Raw genomic sequence first — 22,461 nt, 5'->3', positions numbered from 1 at the left:
CTATTACAACAAAAATTCCTCTAGGACCAAAGAAATCTATGTCCACTTATTTCCAGGGATTATTCTTCACAATATATCAGGACTATAAAAGTAATATGTAATTTACTAATTAATTTTACTAAGTAATCTTAATTTTACCAAGTAATATTAATTTCTGACATGATTCTTTCAGGATGGGAGAGAAGGAATAAAGCTCAAGTTTCTTTGGAGTTTAATAAAAGAAAGTTACTTATCCTATAAAAGTTGTTATAACCATTTCTTGATTATTTACATATTGCTTATCCATGTAGACAAATTAAATCTATGGTTACTTTTACTCTATCAACCACCATTGGTTTGGTCAATACACAAATATAAGAAATAGCATTCTGGGCCCAGAAAAGAGTAATTTCTCTAAGAAGTGCATTATAGAAATCTTTCTAACTTTATTCCCTAAGGTTAGAGATGTACGTGAAACAGCTTCAGCTTCCCTTCTGAACTCATCATGGAACTTCAACTTAACCCAAAGTTAACTCGTGAATTATTTCATTCAAGAATTCTTTAAAATCAACCAGAAGGCATTTATTAAATACTTGGTATTTCTCTGAGTACTTAAGCTGCATTATAAGTCATGATAATGATAGTACAAAAAAAATTCCAGTCAAATATAATTTTGGAACTTTGCCAAAACCAGAAAACTTTCTATAAATGGTGATGGGTCAGGTGATTGCTTTAAGTGTGATTGTTTTAAGAAATAATTATGGTTACCTAGTTACCATTTATTGGGAGCTTAGAATGTGTCAGGCTCTATAATCATTTTTACCATCACCGCCGGGAATCCTCAGAACACCCTTATGGGGTAGAGACTGATTTCCACTTCTCAGGTAAGTCCTATGAATTACCTAAGGTTACACAGCTAATAAGTGACGGGGGACTCAAACCTTGGCCTGTCTCACTTTAAGAACTGTGCTCTTACCCACCACTTCAAAAAATCTAGTACTTTGCTTTGTGAGTCAATCCAACCCTATAAGTAGGGGAAACTCCCCCTCTGCAGATTTAGAAGAACCAGATTAAAGAACATAAGGAATAAAGAATAATTTCTTATTCTAAAGAATAATTTCTTTCTAGTCATTATAGCATAGAATAGAGTGAAATATAAAAGTGATTACCAAAACAGTAGTGAGAAGATTAAAAACCTAATCTATTTAACACAATTTTTGTTTTGAAAGATAGCTTCTGGAAAACTGTAGCTATCTGATGCAGGTCAAATTTTTAAAAAAATTATTTTCTTTAATCTTACCATTTCAAAGAAAGCTCTTAAAAGAACAAAGAAAGCAAAAATCTAAACTGAACAACCAGCCAAAAAGTTGGTTACTATGAACTAGTCTTTAAACCAACAACACTTGAAGCATAATATCTCATCATTTTTTCCAAGATAGAGCTTACGTGGACTTTATAACTGTATAACAAGCTTACATGTCAAATCTGACTATAAATGCAAACAAAGATTTGTTCTTTGGGATCATGATCTCTAGAGTAGAAGTATAACAAGCAGTAAAATAAACTTGCATTGGAAGATAAGATTATTTTTAAAATACTAGAAACTGATAAAATGAAGCATCTAAAATACTTTGACAAAGGAAGATATTAGAAGGCTTGAAACTGAGAAATTACATGATCATATTTAAAGTTTTAAAAAGATCACACTGACTGCTGTGTGGAGAATGCATTATGGGGGGAAGAGTGGAAGCTTGGAGGCTAGCTGGACGTCCATGGCAGTAGTCCTCAAGAGAGATGATGGTGGCTGAGACTAGAGCAGTAGTGATAGATGGGATTAGATTTCAGATGTTTGAAGACTGACAAGACTTGATGCTGGAACAAATAAGTCAAGAAAAGAGGAGACAAATCATGGATGACTAGTCAATTACTAGGCAACTGGTGAAGAGTACTGCCAGTTACTAAGATGGGGAACACTCAGGAAGATACAGGTTTGAGGAGTGAAATTAAGAATTGTGTTCGAATCTGTTAAGTTTGAGATACCTATTAAACTTGATAAGGAGATAAGGTGTTGGAATAAGTGTCTGGAGTTGGAGGAACGTCAGAGCTGGAGATAAATATTTGGAAGTCACTAACATGCAGATGGCACTCAAATCCAAAAGACTAGATGAGCTCACCTAGGGAGAGGGAATAGATAAAGAGAAAGGAGAGAGGCTTTCCAACATTCAGAGGCCAGTCAAGCAGAGGATAGTCAGGAGAGGAGACTGAAAAAGAATGGGCAAGGAGGCAGGAGGGAAATTAGAAGTGTGTTTCTAACAGGAAGGAGTGGTCAACAGGATGGAATGCTGCTGAGGTCAGGTAAGACAGGAACAGAGAGAGGACCACTGGACTTGACAACAAGGGACCCAGTCAGGTGCAATCTCAGGGGTGTGGTAAAGATAACCCAATGGGAATGGGCTGAGCAGAGAATGGGAGTTGAAAAAGCAGACACTGTTTCTCAGATACATCCTCACACATAATCCTTCTCTCTTTAGGAGTCTCCCTTGAACACAGGCTTTATTGCGTTTATTTTTTCACACATCTGCCTGTTTCTACTAAAGCACAAGCACTTTCTTGATGGCAAGGACCATCCGCGACTTATTCAGCTTTATATTTCCAAAGCATAGTTCTATGCCTGGCACATGTCAGAAGATTAATAAACGTGTGCTAAATGAATATTTGTTAGTTATAATTCTGACTCCTATTTCTTAATCTTTTATTAAAGAAAAAAACAGGGGCTGGCTCCGTGGCCCAATGGTTAACTTCGAGTGCTCCACTTTGGCAGCCCGGGGTTCATCAGTTTGGATGCTGGGTGCAGACCTACACACAATTCATCAAGCCATGCTGTGGCAGCATCCCACACAGAATAACTAGAATGATTTACAACTGGGATATACAACTACGTACTGGGACTTTGGGGAGAAAAAAAAACAAAAAAGAAAAAACATCTCAGGACACTCACCTGAGATTTTACTACATGGATATGCTTTCTAGTTCTGAGACACAATGGTTTCCAATAATGGAAACCAAAAGCAATGATTATAAGTAAATGTTATTTTAAAATATTCTGACATTTACGTTTCCTGGTAAACATGTTTAGATCCTAAAGTATTTCAATGAATCTTATTAGAAAGTTCAAGCCCGGCTCCACTCTTAAGTAAGCTCACTGTTCAGTGGAAAAGTCTTCTAGCCAAGGTTATCTCCATGGACCATGAACCAAGTGCCCATACCTACTTCATGACAATGTACACATAGAACAAAAGCTTTATGTACTCATGATTGTTTTTTGTTTTGTTTTTCATAACGAAACTGTCAAACAAAAAGAGGAGAATCAAAACACCAAAACAGAAATGGAGGTAATCTGGAAGAAGTGAAAACACTGACCTTTTCGAGGCCTTTAGGAACCACTTAAAAATGATGCTTGAAATGTTAATCCAGGCACATTATAGAATTGCTTAACATTTCAATAATCATTAGAGACAGAAACCACAGAAGGTCTGATCTTCTTGTTAAAATCAAATTTGATTTTCATATTATCTGAGCTCTATGATGGTCTTAAGTCCAATTTATATAGAAAGTTATTGAATAAAGGAAGTCCACAAAAATACAAACAAAATAAAATCCATGCTCAAAACCAAAATTCCTCCACCTAATAATTTCGATTTCCCCCAAAACATCACCAATCCCCCAAATTTCCATCCAAACAGAAAAGAGTTCATATAGGACATGTAAACAATATAGCATTGTTCTAGTCTAGCCTCAGACCCCCAAATATACTCCTCAAATATAAAACATCTAATCAAACCTAAGTTTCTTGGTCACCATACAAAAGACTGAGTGAATATTCACTAAAATAGTACTCAACATTATCTCCCCACTCCACTCTCCCAACTACTTCTGATTTCCCTTTTTCTACTAAGGGTACCTCTCCTAGTGCTGATGGCTAGAAATCTCGATTCAATCGTTTAAAACCTGTTGCTAAATTTTATAGATTCTATTCACCTCTAATGTCTCCCACAAGCACCCTGATTTAGACCTCAATCATCTCTGGCCTGGACCACATACTTCTTCCCAACTTGTCTACTTCCTTCCAGATTCACCTTATGTTCATCATGTACACCAAGGCCAGAATAATCCTAAAGCATAGCTCAAATCACCTTAGATTTCTACTCAGTTTCTCCTTAGTGTTGACAGAATAAAATCCAACCTGCTCCAATCTGCCTTCCTTCTCTTAAATCCAACTATACTTTTCTCCTGCACTCCAGGTTAAGTGGAACAAGGTCTTCCTTTCAACTCTCAGAGCCTGCCCTAGCTTTTCCACTGCTGTCTTTTCCTTGCTTGTGCCATTCCTTCTGTTAGAGATGTGGTCCCCCATCCAGTCTCTGCCTACTAAAATCTTGCCAAAATCCTTTAAGACCGAAGGATCTTTAGGTTTTTTAGAACAATAATGTATACGATCCCCAATAAGACAAGAAACTTATGCCATTTTACTACCAATCTAGTTACTAGGAAACTAGTAGCCAAATGTTCTTGTCTGTTGAGTTCAATTCAAGGTGCTAAGTTGATTTAGGAATCTTTAAGGAGAATATATAGCCTAATTAATAAGATTCTCTCTTCTTATATCCTATCTTAAATTGGGAAATGCTAGGTTTGGCCTTTGCTGGCAAAGTATTAGGCCCTTAAACCAGTTTTTCCTAAAGGTTTAACAGGGTTCTCAAGAGCCATAATGCCACAACAGAAATCATAGATAGATAAATAAACTGGAAGAGAGAAAGGGAGGGAGGGAAAGAAAAGAAAGAGCAACTCTTCCTGAAATCTCATGTGAGTTATGCCATGTTTTTCGGCTTCAATTTGGCTATGGAGACACGGCCATTAATTTACTGTATTCTACTCCAGACTTGCTTTTCTAGATATTTACGTAAGTCATGGGAAACGCTGTATGGAGCTGAGGTATACAGGAGAGGCAAACCTGGGGCTATATACATGCTGTTGTCTTTATTCCAAAACTTAGCTCATCTTAAATACAGAAATATCCAAAGCACAATTTAGATGCCATCTTCTCAAACACACCAAATACATTTGGCCCAAACTGGCAAATAAGTGGGCTGGACTCTGGTGCCAGGCTCCTAAGCTTCTCTGTGGTCACTGCAAAGTGCTACAAATGACCCAGAAATGGTTCAGCTGAAATTCTCATTTTCCTCCCTCTGCTGGCTTTATCACAAATTACATAATAAGCAGTATGAGCACAGCTTCCATCGTTTTTTACAAGTGCAAATGGAGCAGCTGGATCTGGTGATTGTCCTCAGTAAGCTTTCCTGTAAATCATTCCAAGAATTCTACGCCCCTTTCCTTTTAAATTCTTTTCTTGAACATGTTCCAATCCTTCACATATGTTCTTTCTTTCTCCTCCCAATTCTGGTGCCAAGGTTCCCTGTCTATCTTTTTAGGCAATCTGGCTACTTCTTTTCACTAGGAGGAGCACCCTTCTTTGCACTGAGCATCTGATCATTTGAATAAACTTCAAACACTTACTGCAACATGGGGCACAAACTTGACTTGATAAAAAGCATTTAAGGTCAAGTTCAGCCTGAAGATTGGTCTAAGTTAAAAGTTAGTAACATTAACTTATTTATATTAAACCTGGCTACATTTAAAAAGTACAACAAAAGGAATGTGCTAATGCAAACCTCATTGTATTACTTAAACATGTTTGCTAGCAGTGGCAGCTCTGTGCTGGCAGGTCTGGACACTTGAGTGGTACTTTAAGGAGAAAAGGGTCTGTATTTATAAGGCAGATTACTGGACACACACACACTCAAAATTCTTTGAAGGCAGGCAGAGAAAGAAGAGACAAGAAATAAAGTAAAGTTTGAGACTTTTCTGTGCTTTAAACCACAAAGAATCAAATGTTGAAAAGTTCACCTGGTAGACAGACAGGCAAAGGAGAGGAAATCACCTACCCCATGACCTGTGGGATCAGTGATTTTAAAAGATCAAGGAACACTATAAAAGGAGCTATCATGAAGGACAGTAACTTTGGAGGTTTAAATAAGACTTTATGCTTTGATTGGAAATAATAGTCTCTGATAATACTGAGAGAGACTGAATTCTTCATGTAAAATTAAGTGTAAGCATATTTTTACAAATTTTCAAAACACTATCATTTTCCTAGAAGACAGTAATCAAGGCAGGAAAATTTACTTAAAGCCAATAATTAGAGTTGACTAGAGAATGTGTTATGAGAATCCTTCTTAAAGGAATCTGCTTTCCGGTCTTCAGGCATAGAGAATAAATGACCCCTGACCTCAAAGGCATATATGCAAGACTTTTTATATAAGTGTTGGATAAACTTGATAATATTATTCGAGCCACCACCTTTGAAACTTTGAGTAAACATTTAAAAAAAATAAATTGACAGGCTCAGCAATGACAGAATCTGAAAACAATATTTTGATACGATTTTTGTTAAAGTTGTCCCTTGGTATCCATGGGGGATTGGTTCCAGGACCCCCCAGGATACCAAAATCCTAGGATGCTCAAGTCCCTTATATAAAATGGCATATTTGCATATTTAAATCATCTCTAGATTACTTATAATATCTAATACAATGTAAATGATATGTAAATCGTTGTTATACAGTATTGTTTAGGGAATAATGACAAGAAAAAAAGGTCTGTACATGTTCAGTACAGACACAACCGTCGTAGGCCTTTTGATCCACGGAGTCACTGACAGCAAGGGCCGACTACTACAAATGAGTTACTCAGATATCAAAATAAAGCCAGCTACATTACTGAAGAAATTAGGTAAAATATATTTTACAATTTTGGGTTTTAATTTTAAATATAGTTTTAGCATACATTTGGGAGAAATACATAATTACAGTAACATATGCTCCTTTAAAATATGTACAGTTTATACAGACCACCTAATAAAAGACATCAATTTAGAATGACTATAAAGTTGTAATTTGTGATTTTATTTATTTAGTAACTTGTCCCTTCATTCAAAATAATTTATCTACAGTAAAAAAAAAAGTAGCTTTGCAATATGTCCTAGATATCTGAATTAGTATGTCTAAATTTATTCTGCAAACTATGAAAATAACTTCCCAGTTAACACTTTTTTATACTAATCCATTTGAAATTGAGCAGAAAACAACTTTTAGGAGATATTTACTCCAACCACAGCTCCCATTCCTAGACTCACAATGTCTCTCTTCCCCATCCCAGTCCCTGTTTAGAAAGGTTCCCAAGTTAGCATTCTTCATTTCTTCTCTAAAAATAGAAAACTTGAATTGCCTGTCATCTGAAACAGTGAGGAACTGTTTCCAATTAAAGATTCTGTTTCCATGAACCCTAATAATTTTGTATACTTGCTCAATTATATCTAAAGAACTGCATTCTGCCTAAACCAAACTTTCCTAAAATTCCTAAATTTACCTCCCTAAAGCCTTACGTCAAGTGGATTAATTTAGATGAGTAAATACAACAGACAAAATAACCTGGATAATAGCTCTCTGATGCTTAATTTGGAGAATTAACCTGTTGAAACTTCTGGCTTAGAAAGTCATTAGGAGATGAGGAATAACAGTCATAACCTTGCACAGGCCAAAGCCACTCGGAGGCCACTTGTTAAGCATCAAGCACCTTCCTATCCAAGCATAGAAATGGCAAGGCAGTTTTATGTGAGAAATTAAAGGCATTTTCTTTCCAGAGAGAATAGGCGTGATCATCAGAAACTTCTTCCCAATTAGTCAACACATGCCAACATATTTCCAAAGAGCAGCTACAATTTAAAGCCACAAGCTCTACTTCTGATAAGAGTGGAAGGTGTAAAAGACCAAACAAGTATCCTTCTACTAGAGGATAAAAGCTCAGCCAGATGCCTACTGCTGGCAGCTGTTACTGTGCTGATGGGGGAGCCCTGGTCCGGCCTGAGCCAGGAGGAGGGGCACTGAGGACACATTCATTCGTGGGAGGCTTAACCGAACATGCGAGAGGATCCTGTAGTAAGTACCAACAGTGTGTACGATCACCCTAAGGATCCCTCATTTCTTTTTCTTCAGTCTCTTCCCACTTTTCACCCATCTTGGAGTAACAGTTTTACCCCAATTCCTGCTTTTCCAAGCCCCTTTAAAAAGTGTTTCCGTGGCTGAAGTGACAGTGATGCCTGGGGGCAGGAGATGGTTGAGTCAGAAACAAGGCAGTGTCCAATTGCAAAGGCCAAGTCAGCTTATTTCTTCCTCCTCTCCCTGTATGGCACTGCTTCTACTACCAGCTTTTCAACAGAAAAGGAATCCTAGGATTAACTCAGTTTACCTGGCTCCACACTCAGAAAGGTGGAGGGACTTGGAAAAGTCATCTTTCCTTTCCCTTCTCTGTCTCTGTACATACTGACCAGACCCATTAATTGGCATGCACAGAGATGGAAAAAGATAGTAATGATATTAATAGGTAACAGAAGTAGTTAGGAGCAAAGAAAGGCATTGAGTTCGGTACCTTCGACTATGAAATAAAATAAAATAAAATAAAAAATCAAGAACTAAGAGGTGAGTTAGGAGAGAAAGAATTTTTGATTTCCTGTCTCCTGGAAGACACGGGTATATAAATGTGGGAGCTTTTGGAGTCAAAGCACTCCAACCTTAATCCCAAACATGTAAACACTAAAGTGTAGGTGGTAGAAATGAAGGTAGGAAAACAAACAGTACTCCCTTCCTGGGCCTCAGCCGTCATGCAGATCAGTGAGCCCAGGGAGCCTCTCTGTCACCTAACTCTCCCTGGGTACTATCCCTTCCTTGTGTGGGCCTCCTCACCCACCTCTTCCCTGCCAAGTGTACAGCGTCTGTCAATCTGGCTGTAATCAACTACAGTTTGCCTCTTGTTCCCCCAAGGTGGCTGGCTGACCTACTGTCCCCAGAGATGCCTCTTCTCATCCTCTGTGTGTCAGCCTTTCTCTGCTCCCTGGGTCTGTTTCCGACTGAAAGTTGGCCTCCTCTGCTGGCTTCTTCCTCTCTGGCCTCTGTGTTTTTTCCTCTTTACATTCCCTGACCTACCTTCTTCCCACTGTCATTCCTTCCCACAACCTCCCCTTGGAACAGGCAGGCTTATCTCTCCATCTTGCAGGGCTGAGTTCCTCTCCAGTGCCCTCTGCCTGCCTATCTGGCTTCCCCCATATGGGCCTCCCACTCCATGCTGGCGCTGCTCTCTTCCCCGCAGGTGCACCTGTCTGAGAGTATTTACTGATACACACACTTTTCTATTTCTTAGATCTCCTTCCATTCCTATTGCTGGGTGTACACTGACCTCCCAGCATACATGAGACTCTTTTTCCCTGGGATTTCATGGTATGCAGGAAAGTGTCTTTCTCCCTGTGTATGCAGTCCTCCCTCTCCTCTCAAATCTGAGTGTTTCTTACCATATGCTTCTCTGGTGGGTAACATATGTGTCCTGGAGTGTACATCCATGTGTCCACTCAATTCTGTGAGTGGCCCCCTGTGAGCATGCTCACCTCCATGAGAGCCTGCTGTTTACACGTACATTATCATGTGAGTTCATGTACTTCCCAAGCTGTGCCTCCTCCTGTGTGCACACATATGCAGGGGGTTTCTCTGAACTGAGTCTCCTTGGGGCATGTCTCCCTTGCCCCAGGTTCACACGCCCTTAGTGAACCAGGGTTCACACCTCTCCTGTGGCTCTGCCTCCAACTCTGTCTCTTCCTTTTATGCATTTAAAGTGCCTGGCACTAGTGGGAGCTCAACAGATGTTAATTCTTTTCTTCACTTTTATCTGAATAACTATGTGAGTCTGTATCTGGGTATCCCTCTGGCCCTCTGTGTCTGTTTTATGAGATCAGTTAATTGGAGCATGTTTCCTCGGTATGGACTGGGCGATTTGTCAGGATGCCCCATGGGTTCTATCTCCCTCCGACCCTCTCTCCTTTCAGAGTAAATGTTACCCGTCCTCATATGGTATATATCTCTCTCCTTCTGCAATGTGTCCACTCCTGTCTCCCTCATCCACACACCGCACTGCATGTCCATAAACGGCTTCCTCATGCACCCGGGTTGCGGCGTCTCCTCTGTGTGCCTCTCTCTCCTTTTTTCAACGTGAAAATGCGTTCCTGGGTTTGTACTCCAATTGTGGTGCATGTGCGTCCGTACGACCCTTCGCTGCACTCGAGCTGTGTCCCCCTAGGTCTCTCGCCGGAAGGCGGTGCGGGGTAAGCAACGGGAGTCTCTGCCCGGGACGCAGTGTGTTCTCCCCTTTACTCCACGTCTCCCTATGTCTCCCTATCCGTAAGTTCGCCCGAGACGCGGCGCGTCTTTCGGGTACGAGGAGCCTCTGTGAATCTCTCTCCTCCGTAACCAATGTCTTGTTGCCGGTGAGCGCTGGGTGTGTGTGGCTCCTCGGTACGCGGTGCTGCTGCGTCTCTGGGAACACGAAGCGCCTGTGTCCCCAGAGTCCCTGGGATTGCAAGGTGTGTCCTCTCCCCCTCGTACACGGAGCGCCTGTGTCCCAGCTTTGCGAGTACACGGTGTGCCTGCCCCATATGCGGAGTGCCTGTGTCCCCAAGTCCCTGCGAGTATAAGGTGTGCCCCACTTCCAGACGCGGAGCGCTGGTGTCCCTGTCTTTGCGGGTCCACGGTGACTATATGTTCCCCCCAACACAGAAGGCTTGTGTCCGCAGGTCCTCCCGGGTGCGTTACCCTGTCGCCGCGCGCGCCCCCCGCCCCCGCCGTGGAGAGCGTGGTCATCTCACTTGTCGCCCTGGTGCCTCTCCCTCACTGGCACAGAAAAAGCCAGGAAACCCGCGGGCGCCGTCGGAAAGCCCCGCAGCGGCAGCGCAGCCGAGCCAGGGCTGCGGCTGCCTCGGCCCCACCACCAGGGGCCGCCCGCCCGCCCGCCTCCCAACGTCCGGACGCCCGGCCGGCTCGGGACCGCGGCGTCAGCGACCCTGCCCGGCCCTGCCCAGCTCGGAGCCGCGGGCGCTGACGGCAGCGGCAGCGAGCCACGGCTCCACCGGCCCCCCGCCGGGTGCCCGGGACCCAGGGAGGCGCGGCCGGGCGGCGAGGGGAACCCTCTCCCTCCCCGAGCCCGGCTGGTCGGCCCCCTCACCTTGTGGCTCTGGTAGGTCTCGAGCGCTCGGATAGCCGTCTCGGTGAGCTTCACATGCAGTACGGTGATGTTGTCCTGCCCCAGCCGTCCGCACGACAGCCCATAGCGCTGCTCCTCCCGCAGGCCCGCCGCCCCCCCTGCCGCCATCTTAAACTCCCCGGGGTGCCGCCGCCGACGCCGCTCCGGCTCTAGCCTCCACTGCGGCCGCGGCTGCTCGGGCTTCTGCAGCCGCCGCCACAGCTACGGCCATCCCGCTGCTGACGTACTGTCATATACTGCGCGCAGCCAGACCTCGGGCTGCCACCGCCGCCACCCGCCCCACCCTCCGGCCCCGCGCCCCGCCCCGGGCTCTTCTCATTGGCCCCTTTCCCTCCCAGCACCGCCCTCATTGGCCGCCTTTCACTCTCACGGAGGCGGGGCCCAAAGTCGCTGGAGTTTTGCTCCCGGGACGGGACGTCCGAGAGGTGAGAGGCTGACGTCGAGGTGACGCGCCAACTTAATCGCATCTGACGTCACGTCTGGTCGTCTTGGATCGCTGGCTGCGATTGGCCAGGCTTGCCTGGGGGATCCCCTGCTAATTGGGTGTCCAGGTTGCCTGTTCTGACTACCTGGAGTCGGAGCCCCGGCGCTGTGGGGGGTAGTAGTGGAGAGTCGGGAGAGTAGGGGAGAGCCTCTTGCTGCGCTGGTGGTCCTCAGAGAGGAGGACCCCCGCCTCACATGTGTGGCCAAGTAAGGACTTCATCCCCCGACGGCTGCAGAAGCTTGTGGAGCTGAGTGTGTGCGTGTGAGGGAAGACGCAGTAGGTGGAGTCACTGGAGAGCTTCTCCTCAAAACTCAGTTTAGCGCTGTTGTGGAGCAGATGGAATGGAGGAGGACCTTTTTCTTCGTCCTTTCGCCTTAAACTTGACATTAGAGAGTCGACCCTGGGCTTTCGGAGTTGTACTGGATTGTGTGGAGCATCTTAAGTTCCACACCAAGCCTAAGGCTGAAACGCCTTTGGTGGGCATAGTATTATAGAGAATTGAACTTCAAGGTCTTGCCCACGCCATGCCCGCTTGTGATCCCAGAGGAACATATTCCGTTCCACTGGGGTTCGCCAGAGGGGCAGGGTTGTGCCTTTGTATAGGACGTGGAGAGGCACTCTTGGTTGGCGTGGTATCTCCTTTCAAAGGACCGTAGAAGAGTAGAACTGGCCTTGACCTAAATTAAAAGAGACATCGCCACTCTCGTTCTCCGGCTCTGTTTGAGGTCTGTCCATTTTATTTCACAGGGATGTGGGAAAAACCTAGCAAGGGTTTAAGCTACTGAGCGGCGGAGATGCCGGTGTGCGGAGGCCGGGCATGCTTTCCGTTCCTCGCGATGCTCCGTGTGTAGGCGTGGCTAGAGGAGGGCGCCTAATCAAAAGCCCTCTTCAGGCTGTGTGTGCATAGATTGACAGATGGGCTTCGCGTCAGAGAGGAGGAATTAACTGGGCGATCAGAAACGTCAGATAATAACAAACCATTGAAAGGCTTGGAGCTGCTGAAAGGCTGTTTAAAAATATTACTTTTTTCTGTTTTTTGAAGTTTGAGACCCTTGTTGTTCCCCTCAGGTTGTAAAACCTTGTGGTGTTTTACAGGGATTCCCCGGAAAAAATTATAGGCATTTAGTCAGTATTCCCCATCCTTTTTCATTGGATGGGGTTATGATTTTCCAGAAAGGTCCAGGTGGGAGTTTTTCATGATTCATCGTCCCTGCGCTTGCATAAATCCCTTCCCCAGCCTAGAGGTACACTACCTCTTGATTCAGACCCTCAAGCCTTTTATGGGTGTAATGTGAGTTACAGAACTAATTCTCCTTCCATAGAGTATGGGTTAAGTGAAAACACCCGTATTAAGTGTTGTTCCATCGCAGGAGAGCGTTTTTTAAATTGACTTAATTTCAATCCACTAGAATTGGCTAGCTGTTAAAACATGATTAACACTTGTTAATTTAGTTTCGAGTGTTAATTATCTTAGTTATCTTGAATAGAGAAACTAAGGCAATCACAAAAATATTAAAAAAATAATTTTGTGCTTGAATTATTCTTTTCTTGTGTTTGCTTTGCTTTGATGGGGAAGAACTGACCACATATCTAAAGGCTTAATTATTCGGGAGGTGTGTGTGGGGAAGTTTGACCAAAACAAGTAAAACCTGTATCCCACTGCTTTTCCGGTGAAGGTGGGTAAATCCCCGCCCACATGGCATCTTAATTTGGCCTCTTGTTACTCAGAACTTCTGATGACATCCAAGGGGTGGGGGAGTAGCAAGGGTGGTTTTTACTGTAGTTTTCAAATGTTTGACCTGCGGCCCTTTACTAGTAATTGATTTTCTTTTTTTAATTGTGGTAGGAAAATTTTTCTCATGCCCTATTTTCGTGGGTAAAATAATCTTTCAGTGGATAATATATTATTGTAGTGAGTTATTGTTTGTGTCTTTCCCCTTTTGAGCTTTTTGGCTATGGAAGGAAGCAGTGACCATGTACAAAATAATATGGTAATCTAATAGTGGGTCTCTTCATTGCGTGGTACACATTATGCCTGCCTGAATCAGATGAGCAAGTTGTGATGCTGATAAGTGTAATTCATTTTGAAGAGGCTGATGAAAGCTGCTCTTTGGGAAGTTTGCCATTTTATAGATATTTTCTGTATCATTATTCGGTTTAAATAATTAACAAGTAATTATTGAATGCGAATTAAGTGTAAAGTGTTGTGGGGGATTTAAAAATTAAACGGTATAATCTCTTATTTAAAGGAATTTTCTCTTTAAATATGGCCAATGAACCAACACTCAAAGCAGAGCAATTAGAGAATTAAATGCTAATTTGGGGGGTGGTAGTGATAAGCTCAAAAATTCAGAGAAAGGAGAAGTCTAGAGAGGTTTTGTGGAGGTGGTGGAACTTGAATATCTCTTGAGGGCTGAGTAGATTCTAGATAAGTGGGGGTGGCATAGATGGGGAGAGGCCAACTAAAAATTATCTCAGTGATCATTCTAGCTGAACCCATTCATTTTATGAATGAGGAAACTGAAACACCGTTAATTTAAAAGCAACCTGCCTAGCCTGTTACAACCAGGAGAGATAGGGTCTGAATCAGCTCTTTTAAGTGTCTATCTAGACACTATATACACTGAGTAGCTATTGTTTGGATTTAATAACTGAGAAGAAATCTGTTTTATATGACAGTTCAGTGCAAGGAAAAGGCGAAAAGGAAGTAACCTGTTGCAGAGCCCGCTCTATTTCTGATGCCTTGTGTACAGTGCAGGCAGAGGACGTGTGAACGTCAAGGCCTTCACTGGCCTTCAAATGCCGGGCCACCCCTCATTCCTGCTTGCCATATATTTAATGACCATTTCTCACTTCTCCTTTGGAGCTGAGCTCACCAATTCAGATGACTTCAGGGACCATTGGGTACTCAAAATGAGTGAAGCAGGCCAAATACAATGCCACATGGACTGAAGGTGCTGGACTGTGGTGAACTTGGGGTATTTAAAGGGCTCAGTGATTTCCTGGTCCAGCTGACTGTTGCCAGGTGAACATGCTGGGGCCCAGTGTTGTCCAGTCTTCTAATTTTTCAAGAAAAACTGGAAATCGCAGATTTTTACATAGGCTTTCTGACTTTGATTGGTTGGCACTTAACTAAGATTTTCAGTAAACATTTTGTGGACATTAAATAAGTCTTTGGGCCTGAGTTAACCCACAGCTTTCTAGTTTTCAACCTCTGTTTTAGTGATTTCCAGTGCAGAAGGCCATTATCTTATACCTGTCTTACTAGTTTTGTGATTTATTTCTTAAAGCCACCTGTGAAAAAGTTCCTACTAATGTCTTAATACAAGACAACGTCTTCTGTTATGAAGAGAACACAGAACCTTACAGAGTTATAGCAGAGAAACTCTCTGGAAGAAGAATTTCCAAGGGGAATTCTTTCCTCTTGGAATTCCCTCTCCTTAAAGCCTCCTGCCCCTATGGTGTTTGACCCCGCATCATTACACAGCTCTCCTTTCAAGACTTTGCCCAGTCCTGTGCAAAAATCTCCTCCTTTCCTCAGAGACAACTGAAGTAGGAGCTTGGTGATTTTGAGAGAACGTCACTAAATATTTTTAGAGAATAAAAGTGAAATACTTACAGGAAGGACATAAGTATTTGTTGCCTAAACACAGATTTTAAGCTGAACAATTATTGTATCATGTGTGATTATTTTTTATTCCATTTAAGTGTAAGAAATGTCACATTGCGTTATTTTTTGTCATCATTATTGACAAATCAGGCTCTGAGTTCCCCATCTCACTGTGCGGTAGTACAATAAATCCACAGGTCTGGGAAAGGTCCCAGAATGTATAGGGAGGGCTCTCTGGTCTGTTTCCATCACTGCTGGTATTCAATAGAAGCTCAAGAATTTCCCTTTAGGAAGGGTTTGGGATTGGGTGCAGTCTGGATGGAAGGAACCTAGGGGATCTGAATTGAAACTGGGTTCATGTAGCAAACATACTAATTTTATTTAGATTGTATATTTATTTGGCAATGGGTTTGGGAGTGGCACTGATGGGAATTATGAGACGAGAGGCTGAACCTCTTCCTAGCTACTGCTTGGCACCAAAACATTTATGATGATGGTCTACCTCATTTCCTGAGAGGTAGAGCTCCTCTGGGAACTTTGCTGAGACTGGCAGCAGATGTGCACTTTTCTGGGGAGCTGAAAGGACAGTGGACTTGGGCTGTGCCTGTCCTGGGATTGGCAGCCTCTGCCCCTTCCCAATCTTGTGGAAAGTTAGCCCAGCTCTAGACTTTCACCTCTGTGTTTTCTTAGTCTCCAAAGTTCTTTCCTCCTCCTAGGACAGTCTGATTCTTTTAAAAATTGTGATCTGGGAGTAAGGAAAGTGCTCCCCACCTCCCTGATATCCTTTTCTCCAGTTCCAATCCTTTCTTAATTTTTGGTGGGGCTGAGTAGAAGGCTAGGTGAGCAGGGCTATCTCTCATTCATTCAGATATATGGAAAACACAACTCTAGCTTCCTAAGACTCAGATACTCAATCTTCACTAGCATTTTTCTGGCCTTCTTTCCTTCTCTGTTCCTTGTGTTTCTCCAATTGAAAATTTATCTCTAGGAAGTTGTGTGTCCTTTGTAAGCAAAAAGACTCAGGTTCAATTCTCCTGCACACCAAGAAAACTCCCTTCTGTACTGATTGAGAAAAATGTTCTGTCCACAGAATTGCATGATATAGTGGCCAAAGTGTCTCTTTCTCTCACATGATAATTGTTTCTATGGTTTTTCAGCATAGTGCAAAGTGCCTGAAAGCTGTCAGAAAAGCACTGAGAATGAGAAGGTAGTAAAGAGTGACCTCACAACTCTTACTGTTTCTGTGCTGTTTTGTATTGAAAAGGAGCATGTGTATTTCTGAATAAACTGAGAAGGTAGGAAGACTAGAGGGGGCAAAATGCCTGTTCAACTTTTCAGTTTCAAACATGCTAATAGTGGGCCAAATACCGTCAACATCAAGAGCAATATTGATAATTAATAATAGCTTATTCTTAGGTGGGCCCCGGTGGCCTAGTGGTTAAGTTCAGCACACTCCACTTGGGTGGCCTGGGTTCAGTTCCTGGGTGTGGCAACAGATGTTAGCTCAGGGAGACTCTTCCTCAGCAAAAATAAATAAATAATAATAATAGCTTATTCTTGATGGGGCTTTGCAGTTTAAAAGCAATTGTTACATTGTCTTTTTGAATTTTCTCTCTACCCTGTGAGGTAGCCGTTGTTTTATATTCATTTTACCTTTGAGGTAACTGAGGCTTAGAGAGGCTGTGTTTCACCCAGTCAGTAAGTGACAGAGCCTGGTCAGAACCTAAGATTTCCTTTTCCAAATCTAACACTTCTGTCTATGAACATGACTCTAAAGTTTGAGGAATTATACTGAATATGTCAAGTTGTCTCAGTAAAATTAATAAAGAGGAACTGGTTGATTCTACCTTTTTGGGCAGCTTGGGAGTTGGTTTTGTTGTTGGTATTGAAAGCAAGGCTTAAGTCATTTGAATCACTCCCTCTATGCAAACAGCAAATATCCTATTAAATAGTAAGAAGGCAAATAAAATGATCTATTCAGCTTTGGTTTATTATAGCTAGCGTATTGACTTTAGTGAGATTTATGAAAGCTAATTCTCTTTTTATGTGTGGCATAGATAATTTGTGATATGTTAGAACTCTTGGTATAACAAGCACAGTGCATAGGTGCCCATTTGAAAATGTTCGTGTTATAATTTTAAATTATAAGGATTTACAGTTTACATCTTTGCTATTATTGTGTCTTGTTCATATCTATGATTTATTTGATAATGAATCATTGGTCAAAAGCACAATCTCCAGTGGTATCACTTGTTCCCATGGGAAAATAGCACTTACTTTATAATGTGGTTTCCAGAACATATTATGGCAAAAAGTAGAGAATAAATACATCACACATGTGAACACAGAAGACTTTTCTGTTTCTACTCAGAGAATTAGAATTGCAGTCTTCCTGATCCCATTTTGTTTTCAATCAGCCTTTTATTCAAGCATCGTATTTATCTTCTTTGAGCTTTTGATGTGTTATGGTGTACTATTTGGGAGCTTTTGCTGTTGCTTTGGATTTTGGAAATTTAAAAGCCAACATGACCCTTATAGGTTAGAATATTTACACAATTAGAAACATGGCAGTATAGCCTAATAAGGGATGTAAGATATGAGGATAAGAGATATTAGATGAGAAATGCCATACAGGCGCTAATTCATTGATTTAGGAGTTCTGGATTGCTAGAACATATTCAGCTCAGAGCATTGGGGAAAACTTCGTAGAAGAGTTAGCATTGGAATATCAAAAGTTTGTAGCTGTGATAATGCTCCGGAGTCTTGAAACATTCTAAGTGTAGGAATCTTATAAGCAGTGGTTTGTTATCGTGAGGTGTTTTGAGGGAAAGATAATGATCTGGCTTAACTGGCATAGGGGGCACGTGAAGGTGGTTATGACAGATGGGGCCAGAAAGATGGGTTGGAGACAGATTGTGAAGAGAGCTTTCAGTATTGGTTAAGGACTATGGAGTTTTATCTGTGAACAGTGGGGAACTTTTGGAGTCTTCTGACCAGAAAGTAGCATAATCTCATCCATATGTTAGGACTGTCCAGGTGATAGCAGTATGAGCAATGGATTGGCATGGAGGGATACTGGAAAAAGGAAGCTGAATTAGGAGGCAAAACGTAATCAGGCCTGTGCGAGGGTCTTCATAATGGGAATGAAGAAGAGGAGGAGGATGTGAAAGGCTCTGTGAAGGTAGACTTGACTAATTTTGGCAGCTTTATTTGGGTACGAGAGGTGAGTGAGCATGAGGAACCGAAAATAACTACTAGCTTCAAGTTTGGTTTATTAGAAGATAGTATTGATATGAAAAGAAATAAGGAAATCAGGAGTAGGAGCTGGTTTAGGTTAGAGGTAGCGGTAGAATATATGAATGGAAATGTTTGGCAGTCTTTTGGAAATGTGAGTCTTGGGCCTCAGAGTCCATCCCATTGAGATAATAGTAGTTATGGAACTGGACAGGTTTTCTGAGGGAGGTTATGAGGAAAGAGGAAGAGAAGAGAAAGAACTGGGAGGTGTTCCCAATCCATGCCCTCCGTAAAGGCTGTACACCTCCTTCCCATTTAGAATCACGGCTATGGTGGGCCACACTACTCACAGGGGGTATCTGTGTTTGTGTGTCCCTGTATATATTTCCAAGATTTTCCCAAAAGTGACATCATACTCAGTCACTTGCATTCAGTTGTGTGTTTTGGAGTGGGAGAAGAGGGGAGTGGAATTAACGCTGCTTCTTAGGCATTGCACTTATTCAGTGCACACCCACGGAGAGGTGTTGACTTGCATACCTCATCCATTGGGTGTGTTATGACAGAAAGTAGGTATTGTAGGCAGTAATGGGGTGCCTGAAGACACCTTATTCTGAATTGTGCGAGGAACAAGAGATTATTGAGAAGAGAGTAAGCAGGGAGACCAATGATCAGAGGAGGCTCTGTATCATTTAGAAGTTCGAAAGAGGGTACTATCAGTGGAAATAATGAACGGTGTGGAGCTGTTCTTCAATAACTGGTTATGTGCAAAAAGCATTTAAGAGTAAGAGATCATTGCTACTGGTAGTAGTCACATACTTACTGAGTAAAGTTTGCTGGGTGTACATTGAATATTGTCCATCCTAAATGCATCGAAAGTTCAGTTCAATGATAGGGAATATTAACAACTGGAAAAGGAAAAGAATACATTTGTCTCCAAGGGCTGTTATTGTTACTCAGAGCAGTAATGCTGCCTTCAAATTGTTATAGCAAATTAATTTTAACAATGACTAATCAACAGATATGTGTTTGGTAATCTGTAATTTGATTTTGGAAGCAGGGCCATTAACTGAGAATAAGGAGAGCTTCTTGTCTGTTTCTGATTCGGTCCCTCTAATCCTTGCCTTGAATAAATCACTTCTCTTTCGTGTAAAACGATTTGAGGCGATTTAAATACTCTAGTTATTTGAATTGTGATATTTCTCTTCAATATTTTTCAACTGAGCCAACATAAAAAATATAAAAAGTATAAAGTATGATTTGATTTACCTGCAAAAAAGTATTAGTCTCATATTGCTGTATAAATGTATCAAATCAAAATGTTGTACACCTTAAACTTACACAATGTTATATGTCAATTATGTCTCAATTAAAAGAAAAGAGTATTATCCTCTAACAGGGATATTTATAGTCATTGAAAACAACAGTTCAGAATGTTAATGATCTATTGTGACTCTGACCCCTGGTGAAAAAATGGTCCTGGAGTCAGCAGATTGTATTAAACTTCAATAGTATAGAAAGCCAAGCAGCATGATTTAGCTTTGTCCAATGTTGACAAATCTTGTATTTTGCATGGAGGAATAGCTCTGTCCTATGTAGATTTTGGTTTGGTCAGTGTCTTTGCTTCAATTTTAGTTTCCTGAATCTTTACGGAAAAATGTTTCTATCTTGTGGTTTTAAAATTAACCTGTTTTTTACATACTCGTCCTAAGCATATAGGTTTGAATAGATTGATTGAATGTTATTTTTGAATATTTTCCAAAACGGAACTATGGCGTTGGAAATTTACTTTATATAGAGAATTCAAAAGCATTTTTTGGTTTGCAATGACAATTATTCCAGAAAGTGTACTGTAAAATTAAGTATTAGCTCAGAATAAACTATTTAAAATTTATTTTTAGTTTGCATACAGTAAAATTTACTCTTTTTGTTTTATACATTTGACACACAGAACAGTTTTATCGACCCCCAGAAACTCCCTTGTGCTGTTCCTTTGTAGTCAGACTGTCTGCCTCCGACTCTTAACCCCTAGCAACCACTGATCTGTTCTCCATCCCTATAGTTCTGCTTTTCCAGAATGCCATATAAATGGAATTATACAGCATGTAACCTTTTCAGGCTGGTTTCTTCCACTTAGCATGATGCATTTGAGATTCATCCATGTTGTTGCATGTATCTGTAGTTTGTTCCTTTTTATTGTTGAATAGTATTTCATTGTGTGGATGCTCCACAGTTTCTTTAGTCACCAGTTGAAGGACATTTGCATTATATCCAATTTTTGGTGACTCTGAATAAAGCTGCTATAAACATTCACACATGGTTTTTATGTGAACATAAGTCTTCATCTCTATTGGGCAAATACCTAAGAGTAGGATTAACTGCATATAGTAAGTGTATATTTAACTTTATAATTAACTGCCAAACTCTTTACAAAGTGGCTGTACCATTTTTCATTTGAGAGTTCATTTTCTCATTGTGCTTTTAATTTGAATTTCCCTAATGACCAGTGATATAGAGTATCTTTTCATGTGCTTGTTTGCCATCCTTGTATCTTCGTTTTTTAAGTGTCTTTTCAGATCTTTTGTTCATTTTTAAAATTGGGTTGTTTGTTTTGATATTGTTGAGGTTTGAAAATTCTTTATATAATCTGGATACAAATTTTTTGTCAGATATGTGATTTGTAAATATTTTCCCCCAGTCTGCAGCTTGTTTTGTAATTCTCTTAATGTGTCTTTTGCAGAGCAAACTGTGTCATTTTATAGAGCAAAAAAAGTTTTTAATTTTGATGAAGTCCAATTTATCCATTTTTTGTGGACAGTGCTTTTGGTGTTATATCTAAGGACTCTCTGCTTAGCTCAAAGTCACAAAACTTTTCCCGTATGTTTTCCCTAAATCTTTTATAGTTTTATATTTACATTTAAGTCTGTTGTTTATTTTGAGTTAATCTCCATATAAAGTGTGAGGTATGTGACTAGGTTCATTTTTTTGCTTATAGATTTGCACCATTTGTTAAAAAGACAGTCTTTTCTCCATTGACTTGCCTTTGCACCTACGTCAAAAATCAATTGACCATAATATTTATGTGGATCTATTTCTGGACTCTCTATTCTTTATTGACCCATGTGTCTATCCTTTTGCCAATACCACGCATTGACATGATTATTGTAGCTTTATAGTAAAATTAAATTTAAACATCTCTGCTAGAAAGAAACAAGTTTTCTGTAGGACTCTAGTCAATTTCCTTTTCAATCTTCTTATCCAAGCAAAATGAATTATTTCTCAACAATTTTAATGTCTTCTGTCTTCATTCAGTTTATATATTGATTATAAACATGGGCTATAGCCATTCTTCTTATGTGTCTTCCCTGGATAGAAAAAGACCCCTGTGGACTGTAGCATTTAAGTAGAGCTTTCTCTGCATCACAGTCAAAATGCAAAAATTTGCAAAAGAATACTAAGCCACTATCTGCTGAAGTTCCCTTGATGGTCTTCCCCTCCTCTTACAGGCCCCCCCACCACCCAGCCCGAGCTGCTTGGGTTGTGGTGACACCCTACCACCCATTGACAACCAGCTTCCTGTCTGGTGGAGTGGTGGTTGGTGAAAAGCAGCTGTTATAATTCATCCCATTTAAGATTTCTGCCTTTTGAGAAGTGACGCTAATAGAGCCAGGCTGAATGGTGTCTGATTGGGAGAATTTTATTTCTGAAAGACGTTTGATTTCTAGTGCCTCAGCAATAGAACTTTTTATTCTTTAACAGGTACATTCTGATTTCCAGTTTCTGTGTGAGCTCAGTTAGATAGATAAATGTTGTTTTCATCAAGTGTTTGTATTGGCTGTTATTTCTTCCTGAAAAAAACAAACAAGCATGGAAATTTCTGTAAAAAAGGTTGTTGTGTTACCAATTCTTTAATAGTTTTACAAGCTTTCAGGCTTCTGATATTCGCCAAAAGGCAAAAAATTCT

At 41.2% G+C, this 22,461-nt stretch overlaps 1 protein-coding gene across 1 annotated transcript in view; it reads right to left on the bottom strand.

Moving 5' to 3' along the window:
- Positions 1-11,618, bottom strand: part of ELL2 (elongation factor for RNA polymerase II 2) — a 74,223-nt gene extending 62,605 nt beyond the window's left edge. Inside the window, exon 1 of the mRNA XM_070569676.1 lies at positions 11,134-11,618. Within this exon, the coding sequence (XP_070425777.1) occupies positions 11,134-11,280 (147 nt within the window). The 5' untranslated portion in view covers positions 11,281-11,618. The remainder of the gene's footprint in view (positions 1-11,133) is intronic.
- Between the last annotated feature and the right edge of the window lie 10,843 nt (positions 11,619-22,461).

The sequence above is a fragment of the Equus przewalskii genome, chromosome 13 (assembly GCF_037783145.1).
Source record: "Equus przewalskii isolate Varuska chromosome 13, EquPr2, whole genome shotgun sequence".
Taxonomy (NCBI): domain Eukaryota; kingdom Metazoa; phylum Chordata; class Mammalia; order Perissodactyla; family Equidae; genus Equus; species Equus przewalskii.
This window is presented reverse-complemented; position numbering and strand designations above follow the sequence as displayed.